Below are 26,602 nucleotides of genomic sequence, written 5' to 3'. Positions count from 1 at the left end.
TACAATAGGGAACATCAGATAAGTGTGAACAATCCCGTGGAACATCAGATAAGTGTGAGCAGCCCCCTGGAACATCAGATAAGTGTGAGCAGTCCCCTGGAATGCCAAACCTATTTTGTTGATAAGTAAATAAGCTACTTGTTTTCTGTATTGGATCGAACATTATCTAGTGTTTTTGTTATTATATGTACATGCATACATGTGAGTAGTCATTGTATGTACTGGTGGTCAAATAAAGTTCTTTTACCTATCCTGCATACAGGTATCTAAATTGATTTGCTGTTATCTGATTTTGTTTTCATTACCAGAATATATAAAAGAAATCATCCAAGTACACATTAATTTTAATTATATGCATGGTCTACCGTAGAGTGTACACGTGATCGCTGATCAGGGACAGGTAGAACTTCGCACGGATAGGGATGTAAATTGAGTATTACATTATTACTTCGTGATGGATCTCGTCGGTGCCTTTGCTAGGATTTAGCGATACAGATTTAATATATATCGTCCCAGTGATGCAACTTTGAGAGCCAAAGGTATTTAGATACATGTAGCTTGTAAATTGGTGATATTGAAAGCGATGGTTATGGAAATTCAAGCGCTTTGCACACACAGTAATTAAATATTCTATTGAATAATCATAAATCATGTTTGATAATGGATACTTGATCTAATGAAATTAATCATCATGCAATGAACATACTTCTTGGTATTCAAACTATAATTTAGCAAACCGAAAGTATAGATTTCTTTAAATTCATTTTAACACACACATGTACGGGAACCCGTGTGGATTTCTAGGACGAATCTTGTAAATTCCATGCGTTGTCGGGTTTTAACGAATTTGCATTAATTTTACTTTATCGGATTTGATCATGTGTTAAAATACTATCTATTGTATTATTTATTACTAAAAGCAGTACTGGTTATAGGTTACATATAATTATGTGGATAATTAATATATTTTACATTTTGTGACGGTCAATACAATATTTTACGTACAAGAGAAATATCACATTCACAGCATCCTCGGGGTTGGACATATTTAGTTTTGTTCTCTGGTCACTTAGGATATCCACTTAGAGTTATAATTGTCAATTGAGAATTTTCACTGTCTCTCTGAACCAGTGGATATGAAAACAATTGGTCCAAATTCCCTGATTGAAAATAACGATATAAAGATAAACAATATTTGTCGAAATGCGCATCTGGTGCATCAAAATTGGTACCGTATAAGTTTTACATGATAATATTTTTATCATTGTAACGAAACACTTTGAATTCATAAATATTTGTTGGCTTCAAACACATTGTTCAAATAGTATATTAACTATTAACTACTTGTAAAACTATTAAGAAAAGAACATATCCTTTCTCGATAAACTTTAAAAAGTAAGTAAATTCTTCCTTTGTTTTGCCTGTATGCAAGGTGAAAATAACGAACAGTGATCAATCTCATAACTCCTACAAGCAATACAAAATAGATAGTTGGGCAAACCCGGACCCCTGGACACACCAGAGGTGGGATCAGGTGCCTAGGAGGAGTAAGCATCCCCTGTTGACCGGTCACACCCGCCGTGAGCCCCATATCCTGATCAGGTAAACGGAGTTATCCGCAGTCAAAATCAGTGTGCCAAGAACGGCTTAACAATCGGTATGAAACACGTCAGACAGCATTTGACCCAATGCGAGGTATATTAAGAATGCTATCAAATTAAAAAAAACCAAAGAAACTAATCTATGATCTTCTTTTTCACGTTAACTCTGACAATAGTTGGTGTTGTCTTCGTATATGTCATTTGTTGAAGCATATGTTTACGATATTACGAAAGCATCTCAATTAGGCAACTCATCTAAGATGGCGGGGATAGTTCTTATTGTTTTGGGTAAGGGGTATAAATCAAAGTCAGGTTATGACAAAGTAATGAAAACTCATATTGACTCTTTATGTCAATATTTGTATTTCACATTAATGTAGCTAATGAATCATACATGTAATCTATACATACTGGTGTTGGTGCCCCTTCTCTATTTGATTTCCTCTCATTTCGGCTAAATCCTTACCACCCACACACCATCACAGTACCATGCGATGGGATATAGACACTATGCACATTCAATGATTTAGGCTCCCTTCTTAAAAATCTACCTTTCATATGGTGCCACCCACCTTATCTCTCAGCTACAAACCCTTTTGCATGTAGGTTTTCATCTGAATTTTTCTAGAAACTGACCACGTGTCTAAGTTTTGTATTTGCACTCATATATATGCTAGTAATCATGTAGACACCAACATGTCGTTCATCATGTTTTTCATTAAGCACTCGGCTACATTTAACATGCACTCTGATATTATTTTACACATTTTATGAGTATAGTTCCATTTGTAAGGACTTTGACTGGGTCTGTAGTGCGAAACTATTCCCTGATATCTACAGTGTAAGAAACATGCGATTGAAGACAATTCGTTTTCAGTAATGCTCCGATTACGACAAATTCTTCCAAAGTTTCATGAATTTATTTACCATTTGTTACTTTATAGTGCAAATTAACAGAAGTGAAATCACGAATTTTTTTGGCCTCCTATATAAACCTGGATAAACCTGGACTTTTCATAGGAGGAGTAAGCATCCCCTGTCGATCAGTCACATCCGCCGTGAGCCCCATATCTTGATCAGGGAAACGGAGCAATCGATACCCAGAATTAGTGTGCCAACTACGGTCTGACAATCGGTATGATTGATTGATTGTTTGAATATTGTTTAACGTCCCTCTCGAGAATATTTCACTCATATGGAGACATCATCACTACCGGTGAAGGGCTTCAAAATTTAGGCCTATGCTCGGCGCTTATGGAAATTGAGCAGGGAAGGATCTTTATCGTGCAACACCTGCCGTGACACGGGACTTCGGTTTTTGCGGTCTCATCCGAAGGACCGCCCCAATTATGAGCCTCTTGTGACAAGCAAGGTGGTACTGCGGACCTATTCTAACCTGGATCCCCAACGGGACCAATCGGTATGAAACACGCCAGACAGCATTTGACCCAATGATAGGTTGTATTGACAAACTAGATTGTTATAATGACCATATAATTTCTGAAATGATGGCTTTAAACGAGATTGTTGAAATCCCTGAAATATCAACTTCCTTGTCAGTAGCCTGCGTTGATTTAGTTTCGGTAGGTTATAGCGATTCCTGCACACATAGTGGACAGAAAACTAATAATATTCCTGGACTGTTCTTTTAAACTTTAAATTTCTATAAAATGAATATATGCCCTTAATTTAAGTGCAAAAATGTTATCATATGTTAGCATCAAAATATTACTAAAAATACATGTACATATATAAATTCTAAACCTTTCTATGTTGTGTATGTAATGTTGACACCAACGACAAAAGTAGTTTTTGTGAATAAATAAAAAGTAGATTAGCTGGAAAAAGGAACAACGTAACACACTGTAACCAAATTGATTTTCTTTTTCGTTCAACAATTCCCTTTAATGTAGAAATTAGAAATATCCTTCAATAAGAATTGACAATATTACAAACTCAAATCTGAACCTCATTTGCTGAATTGTGATCGATATAATTCAGTGATTCCTATTTCTGAATTTCATATCATCTACAACATTTTGTCATTTGGCTGTGTGAATATGTTTTACAGTGCATCATGGCAAAGGCGTGTCCACCTTCTTTTCAATCAGTATCGTACATATCGGAATGTCCGTTATCTCAACAAGGATGGACGGATAGAGCGATACAGAAGAATTGTTCTGTTTATCCTCAAACATGCCAGTATCCTTTGGAATACCATTGCTTGTTAAATGCTTACAGGAATGCAAGCATTGAAGTATGTGCGCCCAAAACAAGACTCGTCCAGCGTACGTACTTATTATATTATCAGAAAAGAAGTAGTACTAACTATATGTAAATACATGTACATTAATGTAACGTATGGATTACTTCGATAAGGTTTTTTCTCATTTGAAATGACAATGCTGTTCACGATTCTTTCTCATTTGATGATATCCATTCTGTATAGATTGTATCATATGAAAATGTTTGTCTTGTCGTTAAAAAGTAGAATATATCAGTCCATTTGATGTTGGTACCTTTGACAATACCAAAAACATTGGTTAGTCTGAATTCTTCAAAAATGAAGATAATGCTTGAAACCTTCTAATTAGTTATCAACAGAGAGTATGTCAGACATCATAGTTATGTTTTATGTTAACCAAGATATGCATTGATTGCAAAAGATAAATTGAAAACAGCCATTTTCTACTTCCATTTTCAGTTATCATATTTTAATGTTTCATATGTCCCTTAATGTAGAATCCTTTATTAATACTTTGCTGAACAAGTGCAATAATTATGGTTTCATTTCATTTCCTTGTAAGAAATAAGTAATGCGATCCGCTGATTTTGACTACGGATTACTTCGTTTATCTGACAAAGATATTGGGCTCACGGCGGGTGTAACCGGTCGACAGGGAATGTTTGCTCATCCTAGACACCTGATCCCACCTCTAATATATCCAGGTGTCCATGTTTGTTCGAGTCTTAATCTTGTATTCCTTATAGGAGATAAGAGATTGATCACATTTATTCCTTGTTTTCCAATTACATTCAAATGTCTCCATATGAGTGAAATATTCTCGAGAGGGACGTTAAACAATATTCATTAATTCAATCAATCAATCAACATTTACATTCATGACTTCCTGCGTTTCATTTTTAAGTACCGAGCTCGTCATATTTCTCTCGGTTGTCGTTCGTATGTTCATATGTGCGTATCTCAAAGCCTATAACTTTGAAACTGTTAGACATAGGACTTTGATATTTTAACATGCGAATTTCCTATTAATACAGACAACTAGCTCTGATACCTTTGTATATCAATGTCTTTCTCAGAACACTGAATTGCTCTGTCTGTAAATTATGTATTTTAACTTTAAAGAGTTTCCGGGGTTTTTTCTTCAGAATATTGTCCTGCATACAGCCTGAATGCACAACATATAACTGATCAGTACAACTGCAGTGATTTGTTTCCTGATTGCCCGAAGCGACAGTTTTGGTCCAACGAAATTCTTAATTGTGAGTAGTTTCTTTTTAATTATTTATTGATCGAATGTTTACTGTCATATAGATGAAACCAAACAAAGTTAATTATGTTAGATATCTAGCATAAATAATTTTTTCAATGTACATTCTCCGGATTAATTCACGATATTATATATCATCTAGCGTCTCAGCTTTTGCATTTTTGATTCATGTTTATGCCAGCAATACTTCTCTATTCAGTTACGGGTTTGATGATGCCTATTTTGAATTTAAGCTTTTACTTTCAAATCGTTTTGAAGAAAACATCGGTTTCGATTAAAAAGGAATGGACATCAATTTCAAAGTTGGTAAATTGAACAAATAGCCTATATTAAAGTACCAATGAACACTGGCTTTTCTTATTGTGTCGGTCATTTACATTCAAAGACAGACATATGTAAATGGTCAGGGAAATGAGCTCTAAGACGAAGCGTTTACGAAACGTCGTTTTTCTTCTCCATTTCGACTTCTGTCATGACAGTAGTCACAATGGGAATTAGTGCTTTTGTAGTCCTTCAAATATTACTGCTTCTTTAGTCCTTCAAATGTCGCCCTTTTAATCGAAGGGCAAACATGTCTCCAAGAGTAATATGACAATCTGTTCTATTACACTTATAATTAGGACAACCTTGCAAATCATAGTCACATTAGTAGAGATAACATTACATTATGCGTAACATAGCATGCTTAGCGATTATTCCAGCTTAGCATTACCATGTATTTACATTTGCCAATGTATTTTCCTATATGACAATACTAATGAAATTGTCGTTCAATTTTGTATAGCATGAAATTGTTTATGTGATCAGTATTTTCTTGCGTATGAATACAATAACCGTTCCAAAAGTCAAGTACTCTCACCAGGCTACTTGTTTATGCAATGCAGGGGGATTTAAAACCCTCCCACTTTTCGCTGAAAATTAAAAATAGAAATATTGCGAGTAATTGTCCTGATTGGCACCCAAAATGGCTGAGTATTTTGGCTAACACTTTACTTTCACTTGCCCTAGCCTTCCTTTCGGAATTCCTGGATCTGCCACTGCGATGGCATCATAACAGAAATAAAATTGAAAACAAACGCATCAGAATATATATGCAGAGTTTATTTTGTAAACAGACAAGAATTTCATCAATTGATAAAACAGAAACAGTTATAAAACCATTCAGCTGTTTCATTTTAAATAATATCCTCAAATACTAGAACTAGGTCGAAAACTGCTACTTCTGCAACGTGGCGAATTGTTCATACGATGACTTTGATATTGGAAGCGAAGAAATGGAGACAGAGTAAGATGTATAGGAGTCCATGATGATGATAACCTGTTGTTTTAGCCATGGCTCGATATAAGCGAGGCTGGTTTTGAGGCTCGAAAAATATGTTCATGCCAGGGCACTGCTGTTGGTCTTCATTAAAATCCTACAGTAGATACATGTATATCTAAAGTGAACAAAAAAACTCTGTTAGTTCGTATCTATTTTCTATCACACACCCTGGAGGTAAAAAATAACCTACCTGCACTTCGTCTAAACCTGTCCTACATGGCAACAGCCATGAGTCCTAACGATAAACATGTCATTGTTCGCTTCCAAAACTTGCAACAACCTTACCAAGAACTTAAAGTTAACGTGATCCTTCTATCCTACGGTATTTCTCTCATATCCTCCGAATTATGTGTTAAACAATTGCGTTTTCAATTTTAAATAGGCCCACGATTTCTCCCTCGCTGATTGCGACCAAATCACATCACGGATGAAGTTTACTCCACTCTTGTCTTCAATTCAGTTAACTGTACGCTATAAATTACCTTTATTTATATTGAATATTTAAATCTTGTATTGTATTAGGTATTGTTCCTAATTACTTATTCGATAAAACTCTCACGAACTATATCTTGTGTTGTATGATTGTTATTTCGGTCATATGCTATACAAGCATGGAAGCTTGGCAAGAACACAAATCAAATAGAGATATATGAAATGATATATCATTTTTTAGTGTTATAGGATTTGATCACGAGACCAATTTCATGTTATATTCCAATAACACTCAAAAATTATATCTTATTTCTTAAATACCAACTTAAAGTTGTTACAAATCTGGTGCATCAAAATTGATACCGTATAAGCTTTACATGTATAACAAAATGAAAAATGTACTTAAAAAACAACAGAATCAGGGCACTTTTACAGGGATTTAAAATTATTTGATTGGTGATATTAACAGCAAATTTCGTCAAACGTTATACTACATTGCATTTTACAGTTATATTGTACTTGCTAGGCGAACATAATCCTCTTACAGACTCTATTTTTCATTTGCTTTAACTCCTACTGTGTATATTGGCTAGCTGTTCACCAAAATGTCGTCTTATGCCTACAAGGTCATTAAGATAAGTGATATTTCCTTCCCTGGCAAACCTTCCTTGCACGTTATAATTATGAACCATAAGATATTCAAACACTTCACAAAATGATCACCTGAGGCCTGTCACTGTCTCCGTCGGCTTAGCTGCTTCATTAAGTACCTATCCAGTATTCCCGTTCCGGAAACACATCCCTAAATCTCAGCAAACATCAGGGTCATATTCAGTTTACATATGTCATGTTACGTCTGTCATTTACCTTGCAAAACGGCATTAAATTTATTGGTTTCGATTCCTGCTTCTATAAAACTCAGAATTTGGGACTTGAGAAAGCTAATGAAAAGGGTAAAAGGAGTTTATTGTATGTTATCAAAATTAGTAAGTGAGATGCTTAGGAATAGGATATTGTTTTAAACTAGATTAATTAAACGTTTAGATTCCATGCTTGTCGACTCAATAAATGTCCTTCAAAATGCTACAAACTTATGTGCACTATATCCATGTAGTATTTTTATTAGTTTAGTATTGGTCCAGTCAGAATGATGTAAACTTAAGGTGTTATTTTGAGGATGGGAAGTTTTTGATACAAGAAACTACTTTTATATATAGTCACCAATACATCATACACAGTTTTGCAATTACGTTTCGTTTCTTAGTGTACATGCTGTATTGCAATCTGATTGTATATAGGCACCTGATCCCACCTCTGGTATATACAGGGGTCCGTGTTTGCCGACCTCTATTTTGTATTGCTTATAGGAGTTATGAGATTGATGACTGTTCGTTGTCTTCACCTTTCATATGTTACGTTTGAAGTTTACCAGCTATTTACTCAATACAGCACAATATGTTATCATTTTAAGGTGGATACTTCTTAATCATTCGTTTCAGTTTGTCCAATTAATTCAAAATAGAAAGTATCATCTGTCAGGCGTTGTTTTCTACTTAATTGAAAATTTATAAAATCTGCACTATGAATTTTCTGAATATACAATGTAACTTTTAAATGATTTAAAATCATTACTGCTATATATATCAGATACAGGATGCTTGAAAGAAGTTCGGTAAGTTCTATTGAGGAAAACGCAATACATGCTCTTTATTTTTTTAGTGATTATTTAGCACCTCTGTAACAGATATGCATGTATAAGGGGAGTTATCGCATTTTACATGTATCTAACTCATATATCCACAGTCAATGCGTACATGTAGCCAGATTCATTTCCACAGATATGTGTTGTATTTGTAAACACTCTTCTGCTTATAAAAAGAAGCGACAGGGATAAATACCTGCCTGAAATTAGCTCCGTCACGCACTTACTTACCTGGGGAAAACTGACCGGTTGAAAACACCGGCCTTTAAATCTTCAATTTTGTACGCAACGTCGTTGTGTTACGGTAGCGTCATGTATGTATTGATAACATAAAAATATCTACTATTTTATAAGATTTAAAGAATGTATGATAATACATGTATGTTATTTATTTTACACCTACTTGTCATATACATGGAAATATGTAGAGGTGTAAGATATTTATGTAGACGTGTCAGATATTTAAGTTGATTAGTCATGTCTTCATATTGACTTGTCAGATCAGTACATGATATGTCAGGTTTTTATCTCGACTTATCATATATTTACATGGACATGTCAAATTTTGAAGCGGACGTATCATATCTTTTTGTCGGCTTGTCAGAATATACGTTAAATGGTACTTTTTCATAATAGATAATTTCCCAGAATTTCCTATTTTTCTTGAAATAAAATTGCTTAACACTTTAGTCAGTTTGTCAGCGTCCGTCGTCGTGCCTCGTTTGTCATCTGTCTTGTGTTAACAATTAAACGTTCCTAACATCTTTTTTATACTGTAACTGACATCCAAATTTGGTTTGAAGCATCTTTGGACAGACTCGTGCACCTTTAGGGCTAAGGGTGGGGCAAAAACGGTCAAAAATTTGCCAATTTTCATAACTCTTCTCTACAACTGCATATTTGTAAGAAAAACTAAATACATAGTAATGCAGAACGTGAACCCTATATCTTGATCAGGTAAACGGATATCAGGAATAACAAAAACGGCTAATACTCAGGTGACCGATAAGGTATGTGGGCTTCTTACTATTGATTGTATTTATAATAGAACATGGTCAAATAACCCATCAACCATTGGAATTCCTTCGACGTATCCGAGCACGCGGAGTGGAATCCCTGGAAGAACTCCAGAAGTAGAATACAATTCAAATTATCTGTTCCTTCTATTTCTCGTCCTGATACCGGTGCTGCTCTTCGGGATATGGATATGGAGAAAGAGTTGAGTTTTAACATATGAATCACATACTCGTAAATAGACTGCATTTTGGGACCACCCTTTTTGTTGAAAGTCTCTCATACAGATTTTGTGTCGGGTAAAGCTTTATTGGCATTGTTGATTAATGCATTATAGAGATGATTTAAGTATACAATTTTGTATCATAAGGCCAAGTGCATATACTTATACAGGCTATATTTCTATATCAACAAAAATGTATATAATCATATTTTACTATTTTCAAGTGGACAAAATGGTTGAAGTAAAATGTTCCTCGCTTAAACAGGTGTGGCTTTGAATTGTATTTAATTTTATTGAAATGCATGTAATACCACCTCTGTAATTTACGTATTACAATGAGATAACTGTCACAATAATTCAGTGTTTTAAAATCTGTTGAAAATATTTGAGCATATACTATTACCACAGTGTATTCAGATAATTGTTTTTAAAAACAAGATTATGTCTCTGGGTTCTTCAGAACGAAACATTTAGACTTGAAGACTAACACCAGCAAAATGATAACAATGTATGGAAATACGGATATACATGTATGAGCTTTCTGTCGATTGCTTCTTCACTAAACAGCTTTTTATTCAAGGATGCTATCGCAAAATTTATCATAATTTGTTTGTTTTGTAATGTATAAAATCTAAAATTATTTACATGTATTATTATTATCATCATCATTGCATTTGGGGTGACTTAACGAAGTTTAACATTGATTTTAGTATTTATATTAAAAATGGAAATGCATACATTGTACGGAAAGGGCGCATTTGGTAGGTTGCATGCCATCAAATATAAACGTTAATATATGATACGGTATTCTAGAAAAAAAAATCCAATACATACCATGCATACACTTCAGATTACCGGGGTACTAAGCTTATTTATATGATAGTTTAAATATTTTTCCATAGATAAATGCGGACAGAAAATACGAAGAAGACGGTGGTTTAAACACAAACAAAGGAATATAGACTCCGGAAGAGGCATTAACACAGATAATGTTTACTGTGCATGTGTCAAGAGAAGACAACGACAGTCTAGTAAGTCACTGTAAACTTACTCGTTTCATACGTACATAAAAGTCAGAAAGATCACAGAAAAGCATAGTCAGTACTGAGAGTTAGAATTACCTGAACGAAAAAGGTCATTACTTACAGGTGAAAGGTTGTCGAACCTTTTCAAATTTGTAAAATTTCGACAAGGAAAATCAAGTTCAAATTCAAAATGAAAAACTTTTCAATACTTCTTAGTGTTCCATTAATTGTTTGCTTTCAAGGAATTAATGGAAGTGTACTTTATCCAAAAGAGATACAGCACTTTTGCTGACGAAAAGGCAGACTCCGAAATTTAAAGGGAAAACGCCGGTTTCCAATCATAGACTGGCGTGTTATTTTTAAATATAAGGCCAACGTTTTGAATGTGTCGTTAACCAAGATAATTAACTACCGCCGTTTAGCATTACTGATATTTATGAGTCTTTCTTTAAAGGGTCTATGCAATGGAATCCAATTTTTTTCTTAGAATAAACATCTATATAAATCGAAACTTAATTGAAAAATTGACGAAGATATAAATTGAATTGGGGGAGATATATGTTTCATACCGTTTGTCATGCCATTCTTGGCACACCGATTTTGACTACGGATAACTCCGTTTACTTGAACAGGATATAGGGCTCACGGCGGGTGTGACAGGTCGACAGCGGATGCTTACTCCTCCTAGGCACCTGATCCCATCTCTGATGTATCCAGAGGTCCGTGTTTGCCCAACTATCTATTTTGTATTGCTTACAGGAGTTATGAGATTGGTCACTGTTCGTTATCTTCGCCTTTCATTTGCGAAAATTTCCAAATCACACCTGAACGTATTTTGAAATGGTCGGGTTCAAGCGCCAAATCGCTGTGACGTAACAACGGGTACCGAACCATTTTGGAAGAAGGAAAGGAGTGTGGATCAGTAGCTGAATTTCGCCTTCTCTATATTATTTACTTGTATTATTAATGTATTTATATGTTATGGTTATTAAGATTTAGCCATCGTGAACAGTTTTAAGTCGCAGTATATGTGATTGTCATTGTAAATACTAAATATCACATTTTTAACTCCAACCCCCATCCACCCAGAAAACGACCCCAAAAAATGAAAAGCGAAAAAAAAATGGATTTGGAAAATATTGGAATTGAACTTGGAATGTATGCTTTAAGTGTAAGATTACCGAACACCTAAACTACTAGGCCACCCAGGCATGTAAGTTTAACGGTTTCACGTTTGACAGGCTGATAAATCTCAAGGTAAATTTTGAGGTCATACTCAAGTAAAACAATTTCAGTGTTTTATTTCTGGATTAGGGTGGCCTTTTGCAACTGTTTGTATTTTTTTATGCCCATTGCGTTAAATCTACTACATGTATATACTCTATATAACCACGGCGATGTTTATTATCAAATACACATACTATCAACATATAGACATCATTATTGAGTTATTTGGGTAAACACAAGTATAAACTGACATTGTATAGCAGAATATTTGTAAAAAAAAAAATGATATTCAAGAAAACAGTATTTATGTAGGTAAAATTACGTACTAAGTGCGATTTACGTCTTTGTTTTCTCACATAAAATCGGAAGTTTCAAAATAATTCACAGCGGGTGTAAGGGAATTATATGTAGCTGTTGCTTTATATTGTGATCAGTCTTAACCTCGGTATCAATAATGCAAAAGTACTTTTCCATTATGGTAATTAATTGTTGGAAAAGATTAACAGCATTTCTGAAATCGATGTAAAATACCTCTAAGTCTGATGAGTTATTTTGAACACATAATGATTTCATATTTACTATTCGGACAATAAATTCTAGGTAAATCCATGAATAGGCGGTTCTGATCAGAACTTTGCCATCGTTCTCCTTAACGCAATTGTTAACTTTTCAAATGTTTCCCCAGCTCCCATTTATCTCCAGCCAGGCATTCAAACGAAACTTTCTACCACATCTTGGGTAAAGAGGATTTAACTATGTTCAAGTAAATAGAGAAGTAGGTCTTTATCGGGGGATAGGGTTAATTGGTAAGTAGTAAAAATAAAGTAAAATAAAAATCTTGATAGCCTTTTGCCAGAAAAGACGAAATTTGCATAAAACATTATCTTCTTTTCAGAAACTTAAAGACTGATTAACTGTAGCATATTATCTAGTGTGATTGCCATGTATTTTCTCGAGTTCTCAACTGACTATAGCAACCACACGCAACACAAGAAAACCTTGTTGAATGCGGATATTTTTTTATTTCGTTATCATTTTTTCCTGCAATCGACATATCATCTCTAGCGCTAAACAATACATGCATTGGAGGAGATAGCATTTTAATCATGCACAATGAAGATTCAATTTCTATTCGAGTGAATGATTACCCCCTCTACAGAAATATAATAAAAGAGCACGATAGGTCAAGATACCGGTGATTTTCGCTCACGGCCGATGGGACTGGTCAACAGGGGGTTTTACTCTTCGTAAGCGACCAAACCCACTTCTAGTGTTTGAAGGGTTCCATATTTTTCCGTTTGTCCATGTTTGTCCTACTGTCAATCTTGTATTCTGTATAGGATTAATTTTTGAGTCGAGGTAGGCTACTGACAAACAAGTTAATGTTACAGGGGCTTCAACAGTCTCGTTTAAAGACCCACATTTTACCTGTTTGGTGATCAATGGTAAACAGCCTGTCAATCAAACTTTTAACAATAGATCTCAGGTGGAGTGACATCTGCAGCGACTGTGGTCTAGAGGGACCCCAGAGAGGTGTTTTGATAACAATAACAACCAATAATCACCGGCATTGTTTAGATCGTCAGGAAGCCCAGTATACCTGAATTTGATAACATTGACCTGTCCAAAACTGCCATTTTCTCATAATTCAAATTTTTTAAAAAAGACCAATGCAATTTCAATATTATATATTATATAATTGCATTGTCCCCTGTATATACATGTATTATAAATTACACAATCAGAAATCAAACAAGAATTCGCACATTAATTTCTGCATTTTACACCTTACTGAAATAACCTATATCATCCATTTATGATACATCTATATTGATAAAAGAAATTATTCATTGATTCTATGACTGACAGTAAGAGAGAGAAGGAGGGGATGGGTGTAAACTGTGCGTCAGCCACCATTAGGAATACAACCATTATACAATCACTATGATCACAGAACTCTGCAGGCACACCTAAGACTTTTCCTTGGTATATCAAAACTATATACAACACCCTGTTCTCTTAGCCATGTAAATTACAGGTAAATAACAATGACCATAGATGAGCTCCGCCCACATCCAGTGATCCGAGAAGAAACCGTACGGTATTGCTTTGGGTCTTTAAAGTCAGCATTTAGCACATTTTATTGTCGTTTTGCAGATTATATAGTCGTTATGACGATCTAGTTTGCAAATACAACCTATAATTAGGTGAAATTCAGTCTGACATGTTTCATACCAATGTTTAGGTCGTTCTTGGCACATTGATTTTGACTATGGATAACCCCGTTTACCTGATCAAGATATATGACATAAGGCGGGTGCGACCGGTCGACAGGGGATTTTTACTCTTCCTAGATACCTGACCCCACCTCTGGTATATCCAGGGGTCCACTTTTGCCGAACTCTTTATTTTGTATTGCTTATAGGAGTTATGAGATTGGTCACTGTTCGTTATTTTCGCCTTTCAATAGCACGTCAAAACCACTAAATATGACATTTTCTTTTTTTATATGCTTGTAGATGTATTGCTATTTTTGCTCATTTTGTATTGATGTAAGACTTCTTCGTTTGGCTCGAGGAAGGATTAGGTTGTACAGAAAAGTTAACAATCTAATTGTTCATGTCGATGGTCATTTTAGTATATTAGTTTTGTGTTTCACCTTGCATCCACTTTGTAGATCCTACACTTTTGAATGAAAGGTGAAGATAACGAACAGTGATCCATCTTATAACTCCTACAAGCAATACAAAATAGATAGTTGGGCAAACACGGACCCCTGGACACACCAAAGGTGGGATCAGGTGCCTAGGAGGAGTAAGCATCCCCTGTCGACCGGTCACACCCGCCGTGAGCCCTATATCCTGTTCAGGTAAACGGAGTTATCCGTAGTCAAAATCTGTGCCAAGAACGGCTTAACAATCGGTATGAAACACGTCAGACAACATTTGACCCAATGATAGGTTGTATTGACGCACTAGATCGTTATGACGACCATAAAATTTGCGAAATGCTGACTTTAATCGAGACTGTTGAAATCCTTGTACCATCAACTTGTTTGTCAGTAGCTAACCTCGATTTAAAAACTGACCATACGCAGAACAAGCTGTTGCATATCGAATCAGTTGAGGTATATAAACACCATATGCAGGTGATAATGGAATATTGCTACATAAATATGGGAAGTGGACGATGGAGAAGCTGAAATCATCCCGTTTGTCATACAGTTGAGTTGTCAGTTTGCCGTTAATGTCTACTTTCAATGGGTGTGCTGTTGTGAGTTAGTGCCCCCCCCCTCTCTCTCTCTCTCTCATATGTTGATGTATAATGGAATTTCTACACTAAAAGCACTAACTATAATTTAGCTACCGAATTCCCATGGGAAGAGGAACATACTACAGAGAGAACAAAATCTATCTTCGAAGAAAACAAAGACCAAGATGAAAGTGATCCTTTGATACTCAAGCCTACTGATGAAATCACGGATACTGCAAATAGTTTTAACTCAACGAGTGGTGCCAATGCAACGGAATATCAACCAGACAAAGGGGACGATGATAGGAACACTGAAACAAAACCTGAAGTGAAAGGAAAATCCTTATCAAACCAGCCATCTACAATAAAAACAAGCATAGATGAAGAATCAACAACAGATAACAGCAGTGTCTGCACCAGAGATTTTGAGGAGAAGGAAAATACAGAAAAATCAGAAAAACAAAAAACTAGAAAGAATTCTGAAAAAAATTCTAGTTCCCAGAAAGAAAAATGTAACGTATTTACAGAGTTAGTTTTAGTATTTTTTTCTTTCCTGTATGTTTAGTGATAAATTGATGTCTCAATTTACTTGAGCCTAAGGCTCAAGTAAGCTTTTCTGATCGAAAGTCCATTGTCTGTTGGCGTGATCGTCGTCAACATCGGCGTAAACTTTTCGCATTTCCATCTTCTTCTTCAGAACAACTGGACCAGAAGAGGTGGAAATTCAAGTTTGTTAAAATTATAACCCCAGGGATTTTGTTGGTTCCACACTAGGAAACAAAGTTGAACATGCGAATGTATAAATAAAATCTTTAAAAAATCTTTTTTCCCAAAATCCACTTCATCAGAAGAGTAGAGATTTAGCTGAAAGCATTTTGATATAGAGTAGATTCATATTTCCTCAGATCATGACCCCCGAAGGTAGAATGAGACCACACTAGAAGATCAAAATTTAAATGCAGATATATAGGAAAACCTTCTTCTCCAGAACAACTTGGTCAATTTAGAACAATTCATCTTTGGGTGAAGAGGATTCAAGTTTGTTCAAATGAAGGATCATGCCCCTTTCAAAGTGGAGATATTCACAACAATGCAAAAATAGGGTGGGGGCATTTAGGAATCTTCTTCTCAAGAACCATTGTTCCAGAAATTCTGGAATTTATATGAAAGCTTTTTGATATAGTGGAGTTTCCTGTGGTTAGGGTGAGGCCACAATAGGGGATGAAAGGTTTACATGCGAATGTATGAGGAACCAAACTTGGCACAAATCATCCTTAGATTTTTTTTAATATGAAAGTTTATACCCGTCTACAAAAGCATATGATAAATAATGCTTTGTAGTCAAGTTTAATCATCAAGTTGGATAATTAATGAATTTTTAGTCGTTATCTGTGAACAGTTTTTTCTTTAAACCATGCTTCTTGTATAATGATAGGTTTGCTCAAAATTGTTTATTGCTAGAAAATGCGATGTGGCCCATGGAACTACTGTTAAAGTCTATTTTTGAGCTTTTCAAAAAAAGGAGGACAGTATTGGACAATCACGTTTTTAATGAAATGATTGTAGATAAAAGATAAATCTATAATGTCGTTATTCCAGTTCTGTCATTTTGGTAATAGTAGGAATACAAGTAACAACCGAAGTGTATCGGGAATATTGCATAAGATAATACTTTTACATTAAAACGAAAGCCGGAATGTCGTTCTTGGTGAGCGAAAAGTACATTCATTTCACTTTTGTATTGGTGCCTTTTCTATTCGTATATGATAAATCAACAACAATATTATTTTATGAGATATTTCTAACATTCCGCTTCAAAGTAAATACATTTATTCTATTTTACAAAATATTGTAAAGATTAAAATCGAAGGGCAAGGTCACAGAATATATCGTACAAAAAATTCGGGTATAATTGCTGTTATAAAATTTAGAAATTCATTTCAAAATTAAGGATTATCTCCCTCATGCATAGCTCTTATCCTTGGACGAATTTGGCTCCACTTGTTTGGCACGCTATTTTTGTCTATATTTAGATCTAAAACTTCATAGTTATTTCGGATTTCAAACATTTCGGTTGAGCATCACTGAAGAGACATTATTTGTCGAAATGCGCATCTGGTGCATCAAAATTGGTACCGTATGTTTTACATTATGACCCCTGGGTCGAGGCCTCTGCTGGTGGACTGTTAGTCCCCGAGGGTCTCTACAGCCCAGTAGCTAAGTACTTCGTTACTAGCTTGAAAATACGGATGTATATTTAATTACTTTTATAAAATTTAGAAATTCATTTCAAAATTAAGGATTATCTCCCTCATGCATAGCTCTTTTCCTTGGACGAATTTGGCTCCATTTGTTTGGCCCGCTGTTTTTTGGCTATATTTAGATCTAAAACTTCATAGTTATTTCGGATTTCAAACATTTCGGTTGATCATCACTGAAGAGACATTATTTGTCGAAATGCACATATGGTGCATCAAAATTGGTACCGTATAAGTTTTACATTATCAAACTCAACGCATTACTACCTTGCATATTGATCAGCATTCACATTCATCTTAAATATGCAAGAGCAAGGCCGCTGATTTTCAACATCAAGAAACTAACTGAAACCCTGATTTGTAATGTACATACTTATATCAGACTGTCGATCTTCTCAGTTTGAAGTTGATTTTCATACTAGTGTCGATGAAGATCTCTCAGCATAGAATTGGGCCATTCTACCTTGAAGCACCCCATTCCCCCTTTATTTCATATATTATTCTATAGAGTAGTATATCTTTAAAATGCCATTCAAAATACAGAATACGTGTATTTCAACAGAATTAAAATCATTGATGAAATTGCTCATCATCATTTTACAGACACTCCAATCGATGATTCTAGTAGCAGCATGAAGATGACAAACGAAAACCAGTTGGGTGTACGTGAAAATAATCCATTAATATTTAAAAATGGTCGACAACAGTCAACCAAATCATCTGGAAACAATCTGGGCACATCAGATTCTAACGATTCTAACGACTTGCAGAATGATACAGACAGGGTTGACAGTGCTGAAGGTGTTAAGGTTCAGTCCACAAGAACACATTCACTAATTTTGTCATCACAAAATAATTGTCACAAGCAAGCAACTCAAAGAGAATATGATACAGATAAAAACATCGATCAGGCTGAACATTCGCTGACAGCAGTTTCACAACACGACGACTCTTACACAGCGTTTGTAGGAGGTTTGAATGCCACTACAGAACATGGTTTAGATGTTCAAAATGAACCGAAAGGCCTTCACGAAAAGATCGGTGATCTTTCAAAATCGTTTTCATCGGCCTTTCCAGGTAATATGGAGGGCAAATAATGCCGTTTTCAAAACCTGTATCATTTGAGCTACTCCTGTTTACAAAATAAAATTACTATCACAATTTGGTCATAATATCATAATATACTCAATATACTATAAGTCCAAGTAGCTTCTTACATGTGCACTTGTATTTTAGAGTCTACCCCAGGAGACACAAACACTGTTACTAAAGCCACATCAACTGAAACATGCGAGGGTCGTGAATCAAGTGTAGACGATGAAAATCAATTACAACACACGCTTAAAAGAATGTTACCCGCCGTTATAGAGGAGGTCATTACACAATTAGGCAGCAAAATGAGGTAAGAGACAAATCATATTCAAAATGTTCGTGCCTAATAACATCCCCCCAGTATATGTCTCAATATAAATTGAAACATTCGTAGGCATAATGAAATTGTGTGTTTCAAACCAGACGTTATCTACCGTAATAAATAACACTTCAAGTAAAATAGTTTGTGAATATTTCAACCTTTTCGAAGTGTTCTAGTATTCATGTATATGTTGAAATGTATTCAAAAAAATCAAATTGGATGTCTCTAAGGTGGAATTCGAACTATGATATATTATAATCCCTTAATCTAAAATTGTAATGTTTTGATCTAATTAATTTATTTCCCCGCATTCATATGTATATCTCATTTTAATGAGGATAAATGTGCTCAATCTCATAACTATATGTTGCTAAACTTCTGATGGTACCCGTTTTCTTTCATTTACGCATTGCAACCCGCACTATTTTCTATTAATCGGCTAATATACATGGTGTGACCGGTCGACAGAAGATGCTTACTCCTCCTAGGCACCTGATCCCACCGTGTTTGCCCAACTATCTATTCTGGTATTGCTTATAGGAGTTATGAGATTGTTCACTGTTCGTTATCTTCACCTTTCATACAAATGCATCATGTGTAACACTCACATAAGTCGATGTACTTATATATGACATTTAAAGCTTAACTCAGCGTATTTCTTATAGTTTGGATATTTGCTCAGATGCTTGAATATGTGCTCTAACATTTAATCGATCTTTTGAAAATTTCAATATACACACCGAGTTATTAACCACCGTGACATTTTTTCAATAGCTGGTATTTCAGAATTAAGAACAAAAACATCACACAGTTTATGTTGTTGGATGGAAAGTGAATAATAAAAGTATTGGTTCAGAAAGAATCCTCGGTCAAAAAGTTTAACGTGACTATTTTGGATAAGTTATATAATATTTTGATCTTCTGTATGATAAAAGGTGAATATATCGAACAGTGATTGATCTTGTAAATCCGACAAAGAATTACCAAATTGAGAAGAGGGGAACTATAGACTATTCAAAACACAAGAGATGGGATCAGATGCCTGTGAGGCGTTAGTATTGCACTTAAAGAACCCCCTAACAAGTGATACATTAATGATACATGTGAGAAAGTATTTGATCTAATATTAAGTTGTAGTTTACAAATAAGATCATTATAACGACCATATTATTTGTACAATGGCGTCTCTCAACCAGATTGTTGAAACTTCAATTGTATTACCCTTATTTGTCTGTAGCCTACTTCGGCATAACATTAGATCATTCGCCGAACATTCTGTCACAGATGGGGAACATGAATGCTGTTAACGTCATTGTTCTGTAACATATCCAAATATGAAAGGGATATTCTGGGATATTGAATTAACATATGAATCAAAATGGATATTAACAATACCAAAAAAATCAGCGATGAACATATATCAAAAAGTCTGCGTTTTGTTGCAGTAAAGTGTTGCGAATTGTACGTATTGTCGCTTTTGATTTTGGAAGGTTTTTACCCAGGTTTGGAAGTTTGAAGAATACACAATTGATATGATTCACTTATGTTGTGACACGCACATGTTGTGACATAATTTGTCTGAAGTGTCTCCTTAACAACAATTCATCTGTTTGTCCTCAACTCAAATTCATGAATATTCACGCTATATGTAGTATTATGACATGAACGTGTTTTGTGAAATATTCATTGCCCCGTGTTTAGCCTTCTCATTTCTTCTGTTTTAGTGGTGAAAAGACGTGTCAGCAACTGATAGGTAACGTGGTTTGTTTTATGAATAGAGTTGTTGTTTATTATTGTTGCTAACTGCATGCTTATTGTAGAATTGATCGAATGAAAATACGCGTGTTTGTGTATGTTTCTTTACGTCCTCTTCGAGAGGTTTTTACTCAAGTAGAGACATCATCAGAAGAAGTTCATCAACATATACCTTTGCATGACACTTATTGTTGTAACATTGTTTTGTACCATGTAAACGGCTATTATTGTAAATAACCTGTTTTAAGGTCATGGCTTTCCCTTTTGATGCCGTGTGCTTTACGAAGAATCAGTCAGAATGAATTTTAAACGTTGTCAAAAATGTGAATCAGCACGGGGATCAAGAATCTAACCAGTTCTTTCCGGTTGCGAAGAAATCGCCCTAACCACTAAGTAACCGTGACTGTAAGTGTTACATAAAATAGAACAATTAAAATAATCCTTTGAAAAATACCGTTCGATTTCTAGATATGTTTCTATAAATCTCACCTTCACTAACACCCTTTGTATATATCACCAGGAAGTTAATTAACTCATAAAAAAAACTTTAGATCACTTGCATACCGGATTAGCTTCCTACCATAAAAATGTTAGTGATTTCATATTCAGACTGCGTGCGTTATCATTGCAATATATAATAAAACTGGGTTGCGAATGAAAATCATGCAAAATGACTATTTGTATTTGATGTTTTTGTTTTTTACAATTGTTTAAAAGCAAATCACTGAATTGAGTGTATCGTTCATATTAAGTTTGCATCTACAACAGCGAGTGCATTTCTAGTTTCAGACCCTCGGAATTCAATTCAGCATATTCCACCAATTACTGGGAAACCAGACTTATCGCATCGAGCCCTGACAAACATGACAGCTTTTGCATTTGATAATATCGCTGTAAGATAGCTGCAGTACATATAGCTCAGAGCTCGATATTTGATTTTGTGTGAGGTAGACCAAGTAGTTACTTATCTGATTCGTTAATAGATTTCTCGTTATTATAATTTAAAGTCACCGGTGTTTTGTATAAAACCCTTGCAACTGAGATCCACTGCGTCAATAGGTATTAGTCTAATGAAGATTCCTCAATGATAGATGAACCCGACATACTACAGCATGTTAAAAATTGTGGCGATTGAGCTAAAGATGCTGACATCTTTACATGTGTTAAATATTCCAACAACCAACCAGCCTATATCTTTAATGACATGTGTCTACATGCACCGGTTGCAGAGGCTCAGTGGAATAAGTAGCGACTGCTCTTGTGCTAAACGCTTGGCATATAGAAAAGAGAGTTGCGTGGGGTTTTTTCCGGATGAAAGGTTAAAAACCTGTTCCTGTTTTACAACAGATGTTGGCAATGTCAGGAGCCCACAATGCTGCAACACTGGGCGTCATGCAAACGGTTATGTGGTACTTTACCTACAGGTGATAAATCTCAATATGAGTGAAAAATATTAAGGCAACGTAAAAGAAGTTTTAAGGGGTAGCGTAGGGATCACATATGTATACACAATATACTTTTGTAGTAGTTAGGGTTATTTGGACCGTGGATATCGGCCCGAATAGCTCAGTGGTAAGAATACCCGACTAGTAATTCAGGGGTCCCGGGTTTGATTTCCGGTCCAGCCAAATATTTTCTCCTCTCTCCTTTATCCTGGTGTCACCGGTTTTCGATAGTGCAGTACTAATTTTACATATTTAATATATTCAGCAATTATTTCTCACCTGAATTTTATCTGTTCTAATCAATTGACTCTATCTACTGAATATATGCTGTTTTTTGTTTAAAACTATCAAAATCCAGGTAGCATTTCAACTTTCGTTAGATCCGCCATAATCAAATTTGTTTTGACTGACGTCACCTATTTTCGATAGTAAGTATGGCGCGCTGTTAGTGTTAAAACAACATTAAATAGAATGATTCTTTTATTCTTATTTTTTCGACCAAATTGATTACATTAAATAATGAACAAATAAAGCAACTTCAAACAATTTTAAATAGTGGTGAAGGTCCTGAAGACACACGTCCAATGTTATTACGCCCATTTATCATATTTTAAAGTTGTCTAGGATACTTGGAAACATTTGGCAGTAACAATTCAGCATGGACACTCATTCCATATTTTACCGACTGGAAAGCATTGCCCAAGGCCTCTGGATCATCATTCTTATAATTTCCTCTCTGGATGGAAAATATCTGCAAAGAAATAAACAAGAAATCAATAAAAACAAATTTTAAAACAGAATTTTTTTTAAAAAACCGTATGGTATTATGACAATAATGAGTTTCCATACTGTTCTCTTGAACCGATAGTTCACCCAAAGAGAGGCTTATCTATGTTTAGAACACAACATTGAGTTTATTATCAGACGACAGCATAGGTGAATAGGACGCTGTTTTCGACGGAAAATAATCAGATTTTCATTGTGTTTTTTTTGGCATTGGGAAAAATGACGTTTTCAGAATAGATGCATACAGAATTGTAGTCTTACCTCTTTGAAAAGCGTAATTCTCGATCTTTTTGGCTATCTGACACTTCTTGTTACTGACGCTGATTTTGGGAAAAATATTCCGAAAAATGACATTACAATTATCGAATGATCGTTAAAAATAATAACCTATCGAAATTAGGATACTATCGAAAATAGGTAACGGCACAAATATATATTACATTTTTATATATCCTACATTTGGTGCCGTTGACCACTCTTGAACTTGTAGGTGAAGGTCATGTCAGGGCGAGAAGAATCTGGGTTGTGTATCTTCGAGGGCTAAAACTATTTAAGGAGGGAGGAATGTAGTAATTAGGGCTATACGGACTGTGGATATAGGCCCAGATAACTCAGTGGTTAGAGCACCCAACTAGTAATGCAGGGATCCTAGGTTCGATTCCCGGTCCAGCCAAAGATTTTCTCCTCTCTCCAATATATCTTACATTTATATATATCCTACATTTTATAAATTCAATACTAGTTAGACGAAATTTGTTAGTTGACTATCTTTTAGGGCTAGGTAATGGTACCCTTCTTTAAAAAGAATTGACTGTAATGAAAGATATATTATAATGGTAAATCCATCACGTCCAACTTTGCCTGGTCTAAGAATAGAGGTCTATATTATACTATACAACAAACATACTTACATATTTCTGGGTACAAAATGTGGGGGGGGGGATATTTTTTAATGAAATTCTATTTCACTTTGCTGAAATTATGTATACCTTTATTTCAGATGACCAATCTTGGACTCCAGCCCAGGTACAGTTTTGTTTCTTTTGTCTTTTCGTCTGAATATACAGTGAAACTTTCTCAAACCGGCCAGCTGTCGGACCGAAAAAAAAAACAGCCGGTTTAGAGGGGTGGCCGGTATACCGAGAATTTAGCATTTAGAAACATTTCAGTTCAATTTTTATTAGATATTTCATTGACATACCACAAACCATATAATATGGTGTTCAAGGACTATTATTTCACTATTGGAAATAAAACAAAATAATTTACTAACATGTTTAGTTTCAATTTATAGCACTAAAACTAATCAAACATGAATAAACATTTTTACATTGACATGCATAAATAATGGAAAACATTCCGTTTAAATAAAACTGCATTTGATATAGGTATTGAAATCTGTAGACTAGCAGCATTTATGTAGATTTTCGGATTATGTTTTAATAAACAAAACAAAGAGTAGGTACTGCTCACTTTGATATGGGGATCTATGATCAATTATTGGTGGAGATCAAAGTAGACCGCTTGTACCTACAGGTAATTATTACCAAAAATAGTCTTGCTGCAATCATCTAATTTTAACTGAAAATTTATAACAGGATACATAAAGAAAACACAGAGGCCTATTATTGGAATTCCTCTTACCTTTAAAAACTCTGTTTACGTCCATTGCTTATATCGTTAACAAATTTGTTTTGACGTTTTTGAAAAGTAGAGTAGTAAAAATATAATTTTAATTGTGATGTTTCTTAGGAATTTTAAGTCTATGGAAACCTCCAAAAAATTATTTATCTATTGAAAATTATCATTAACAGTCATGGGTTTGTTGTTTATAAACTACCGCTTATATCCATGGTGCAACAATAAATATGGCGTATTGATTGTAGTCATGCAATATGTGCATATTTGTTTATAACATTGTGTACCGAAATTTGAAAGGGTCACTTGGATTAGATAAACGCCTGGACAGCACAGGTAAACTAAAGAACTTATAGAGGCCACTCGTGTTTTTCACACCTCCGGTCGATAATTGCCCACCTGGCCGGTAGGTCTGTCATTTTTCACACCTGGCCAGTCTTAATCACCCCTCTGGCCAAAATTTTGTAGTCTTCAAATAGTGGCCGGTATTATAAGGGTAAATTACACATGTTTTGTGAGACTTTCTTTGTAAGGAAATATTACTGTTTCTGCCGGGACTTTGAAAATCGGCCGATATTCAGGGAGAACCGGTTTTCTGAGGGGCCAGTTTGGAGATGTTTCACTGTATATTAAGTTTTGATTCAGGGTATAAGTCACCCGAATCACTTACTACATGTATTAAGGAAGTTTTAGAGCTTTTATAGGGAAAACAGTGTGCCAAAAAGTGGAGTCAAATTCGTCTAAGGATAAGAGCTATGCGTGAGGGATATAATCCTTAATTTTGAAATGAATTTCTAAATTTTATAACAGCAACTAAATATACATCCGTATTTTCAAGCTAGTAACGAAGTACTTAGCTACTGGGCTGTAGAGACCCTCGGGGACTAACATATAAGGAAATGCATGAAATTTTTATCATGAAAATTCAGAATATAGCTACACTTACAATGAGGTTGGAATCTTCTATCAAAATTGTAACTGAAAAGGTAGGTCATTAAGCTAAGTTAATTTATTGTGTAGCATAGCCGATAGGCATCTTTTTATATCAATGATACTCGTGGAATGAAAGTTGATTCAGCAAATAATGTAAATTGAAGTACTAGTATTTTAAAGTGAACGATGGCTTAATTTACATGTTATATCAGTGGTATAAAATTGATATATGAGTTTTAAACTTAATATTTGTTTGCAGCAAAAAGAGATAAGAAATATTCGAGCGAGAATCAACGACATAGAGAAGGCACAGAATGAAAAAGAGGATGAAGTAAGACAACTTAAAAACCGAATTTGCACATTAGAAACGGAGAAAATATCTTTGAAGGATAGCATGAGTGATCTAGAAAAGAGACTACATGAAATGAAGTCTGAAAAAAGTGATGAGATTTATAAACTAAAGACAGATTTAAAAGAAGCGAAAAATCTCATTACGAAGAAAGATGAGGAATTGTCGAAAATGAAACAAGATATTGAGGAAAAGGATAAAATTATCAAAAAGCTAAGAGAGGAAGCAAAGGAATTAAAAGAGAAGTCAGATGACACAGATGATATGCAATAAAAGAGTAGTGGGAATTCCAAGTACTAGACTCGTAGATTCCCAATTTCACCGTTAATAAAACCACTAAAATTTTAGAAATAAACGCAAATATAGTGATATATGGATTCCTAAGTAAAAAACAACAGTTGTTACTGGTGATAAGATATATATTAATGTATGTTAAATCTGATTTCATTCACAAACGTGTGGGAAAGCCTACTTTATGTACCCAATAAACAGTTGGAAATTGAGAATAAAAGTGATTTTAAATATAAATTATAATAATTTATTACAATTATTCTTTGATAACTTGAAAACTGTTCTGAATCTTGTCACCAGTTGCTATGGACCAAATATGCACCTTGCATTCAGAGTCCAATTTTCAAACGATCTCAGTCAAAAGTATATTTGAGAAAAGGAATGTACGCTCGTTCAGTGAAAGTACAGGTTTCTTGTCACTTAC

General features: G+C 34.8%; 1 protein-coding gene and 2 long non-coding RNA genes across 3 annotated transcripts; 1 reads left to right on the top strand and 2 right to left on the bottom strand.

Moving 5' to 3' along the window:
- The first annotated feature begins 519 nt into the window (after positions 1 to 519).
- LOC125674530 (uncharacterized) lies at positions 520 to 26,421 on the top strand. Its single transcript, XM_056159833.1, has 11 exons — positions 520 to 539; positions 4,992 to 5,105; positions 8,514 to 8,538; positions 9,617 to 9,786; positions 10,708 to 10,836; positions 15,420 to 15,821; positions 18,171 to 18,644; positions 18,804 to 18,969; positions 20,706 to 20,734; positions 23,968 to 23,993; positions 25,798 to 26,421. Exons 7-11 carry the CDS (start codon positions 18,200 to 18,202, stop codon positions 26,158 to 26,160), a joined length of 1,029 nt encoding a protein of 342 aa, XP_056015808.1. The 5' UTR covers positions 520 to 539; positions 4,992 to 5,105; positions 8,514 to 8,538; positions 9,617 to 9,786; positions 10,708 to 10,836; positions 15,420 to 15,821; positions 18,171 to 18,199; the 3' UTR covers positions 26,161 to 26,421.
- LOC130053167 (uncharacterized) lies at positions 6,201 to 7,662 on the bottom strand. Its single transcript, XR_008801655.1, has 2 exons — positions 7,590 to 7,662; positions 6,201 to 6,528 (listed from the first exon to the last, which is right to left on the bottom strand). It is a non-coding gene; the product is annotated as an uncharacterized LOC130053167 (long non-coding RNA).
- Positions 22,649 to 23,374, bottom strand: LOC130053166 (uncharacterized). Its single transcript, XR_008801654.1, has 2 exons — positions 23,229 to 23,374; positions 22,649 to 22,932 (listed from the first exon to the last, which is right to left on the bottom strand). It is a non-coding gene; the product is annotated as an uncharacterized LOC130053166 (long non-coding RNA).
- Positions 26,422 to 26,602: the final 181 nt, after the last annotated feature.

Source organism: Ostrea edulis, chromosome 3, assembly GCF_947568905.1.
Source record: "Ostrea edulis chromosome 3, xbOstEdul1.1, whole genome shotgun sequence".
In the NCBI taxonomy this organism is placed as follows: Eukaryota; Metazoa; Mollusca; class Bivalvia; order Ostreida; family Ostreidae; genus Ostrea; species Ostrea edulis.
Note: the sequence above shows the minus strand (reverse complement) of the source record. Positions and strands in the feature narration are given on the sequence as shown.

Bases quoted from the DNA above. Each gene is read 5' to 3' on its own strand.
- LOC125674530 (XM_056159833.1), top strand. From the start codon at position 18,200: ATGAAGATGACAAACGAAAACCAGTTGGGTGTACGTGAAAATAATCCA. The intron at 18,645-18,803 runs GTAATATGGAGG...CTTGTATTTTAG, and splicing joins GTTTTCATCGGCCTTTCCAG to AGTCTACCCCAGGAGACACA. The intron at 18,970-20,705 runs GTAAGAGACAAA...CTTCTGTTTTAG, and splicing joins CAATTAGGCAGCAAAATGAG to TGGTGAAAAGACGTGTCAGC.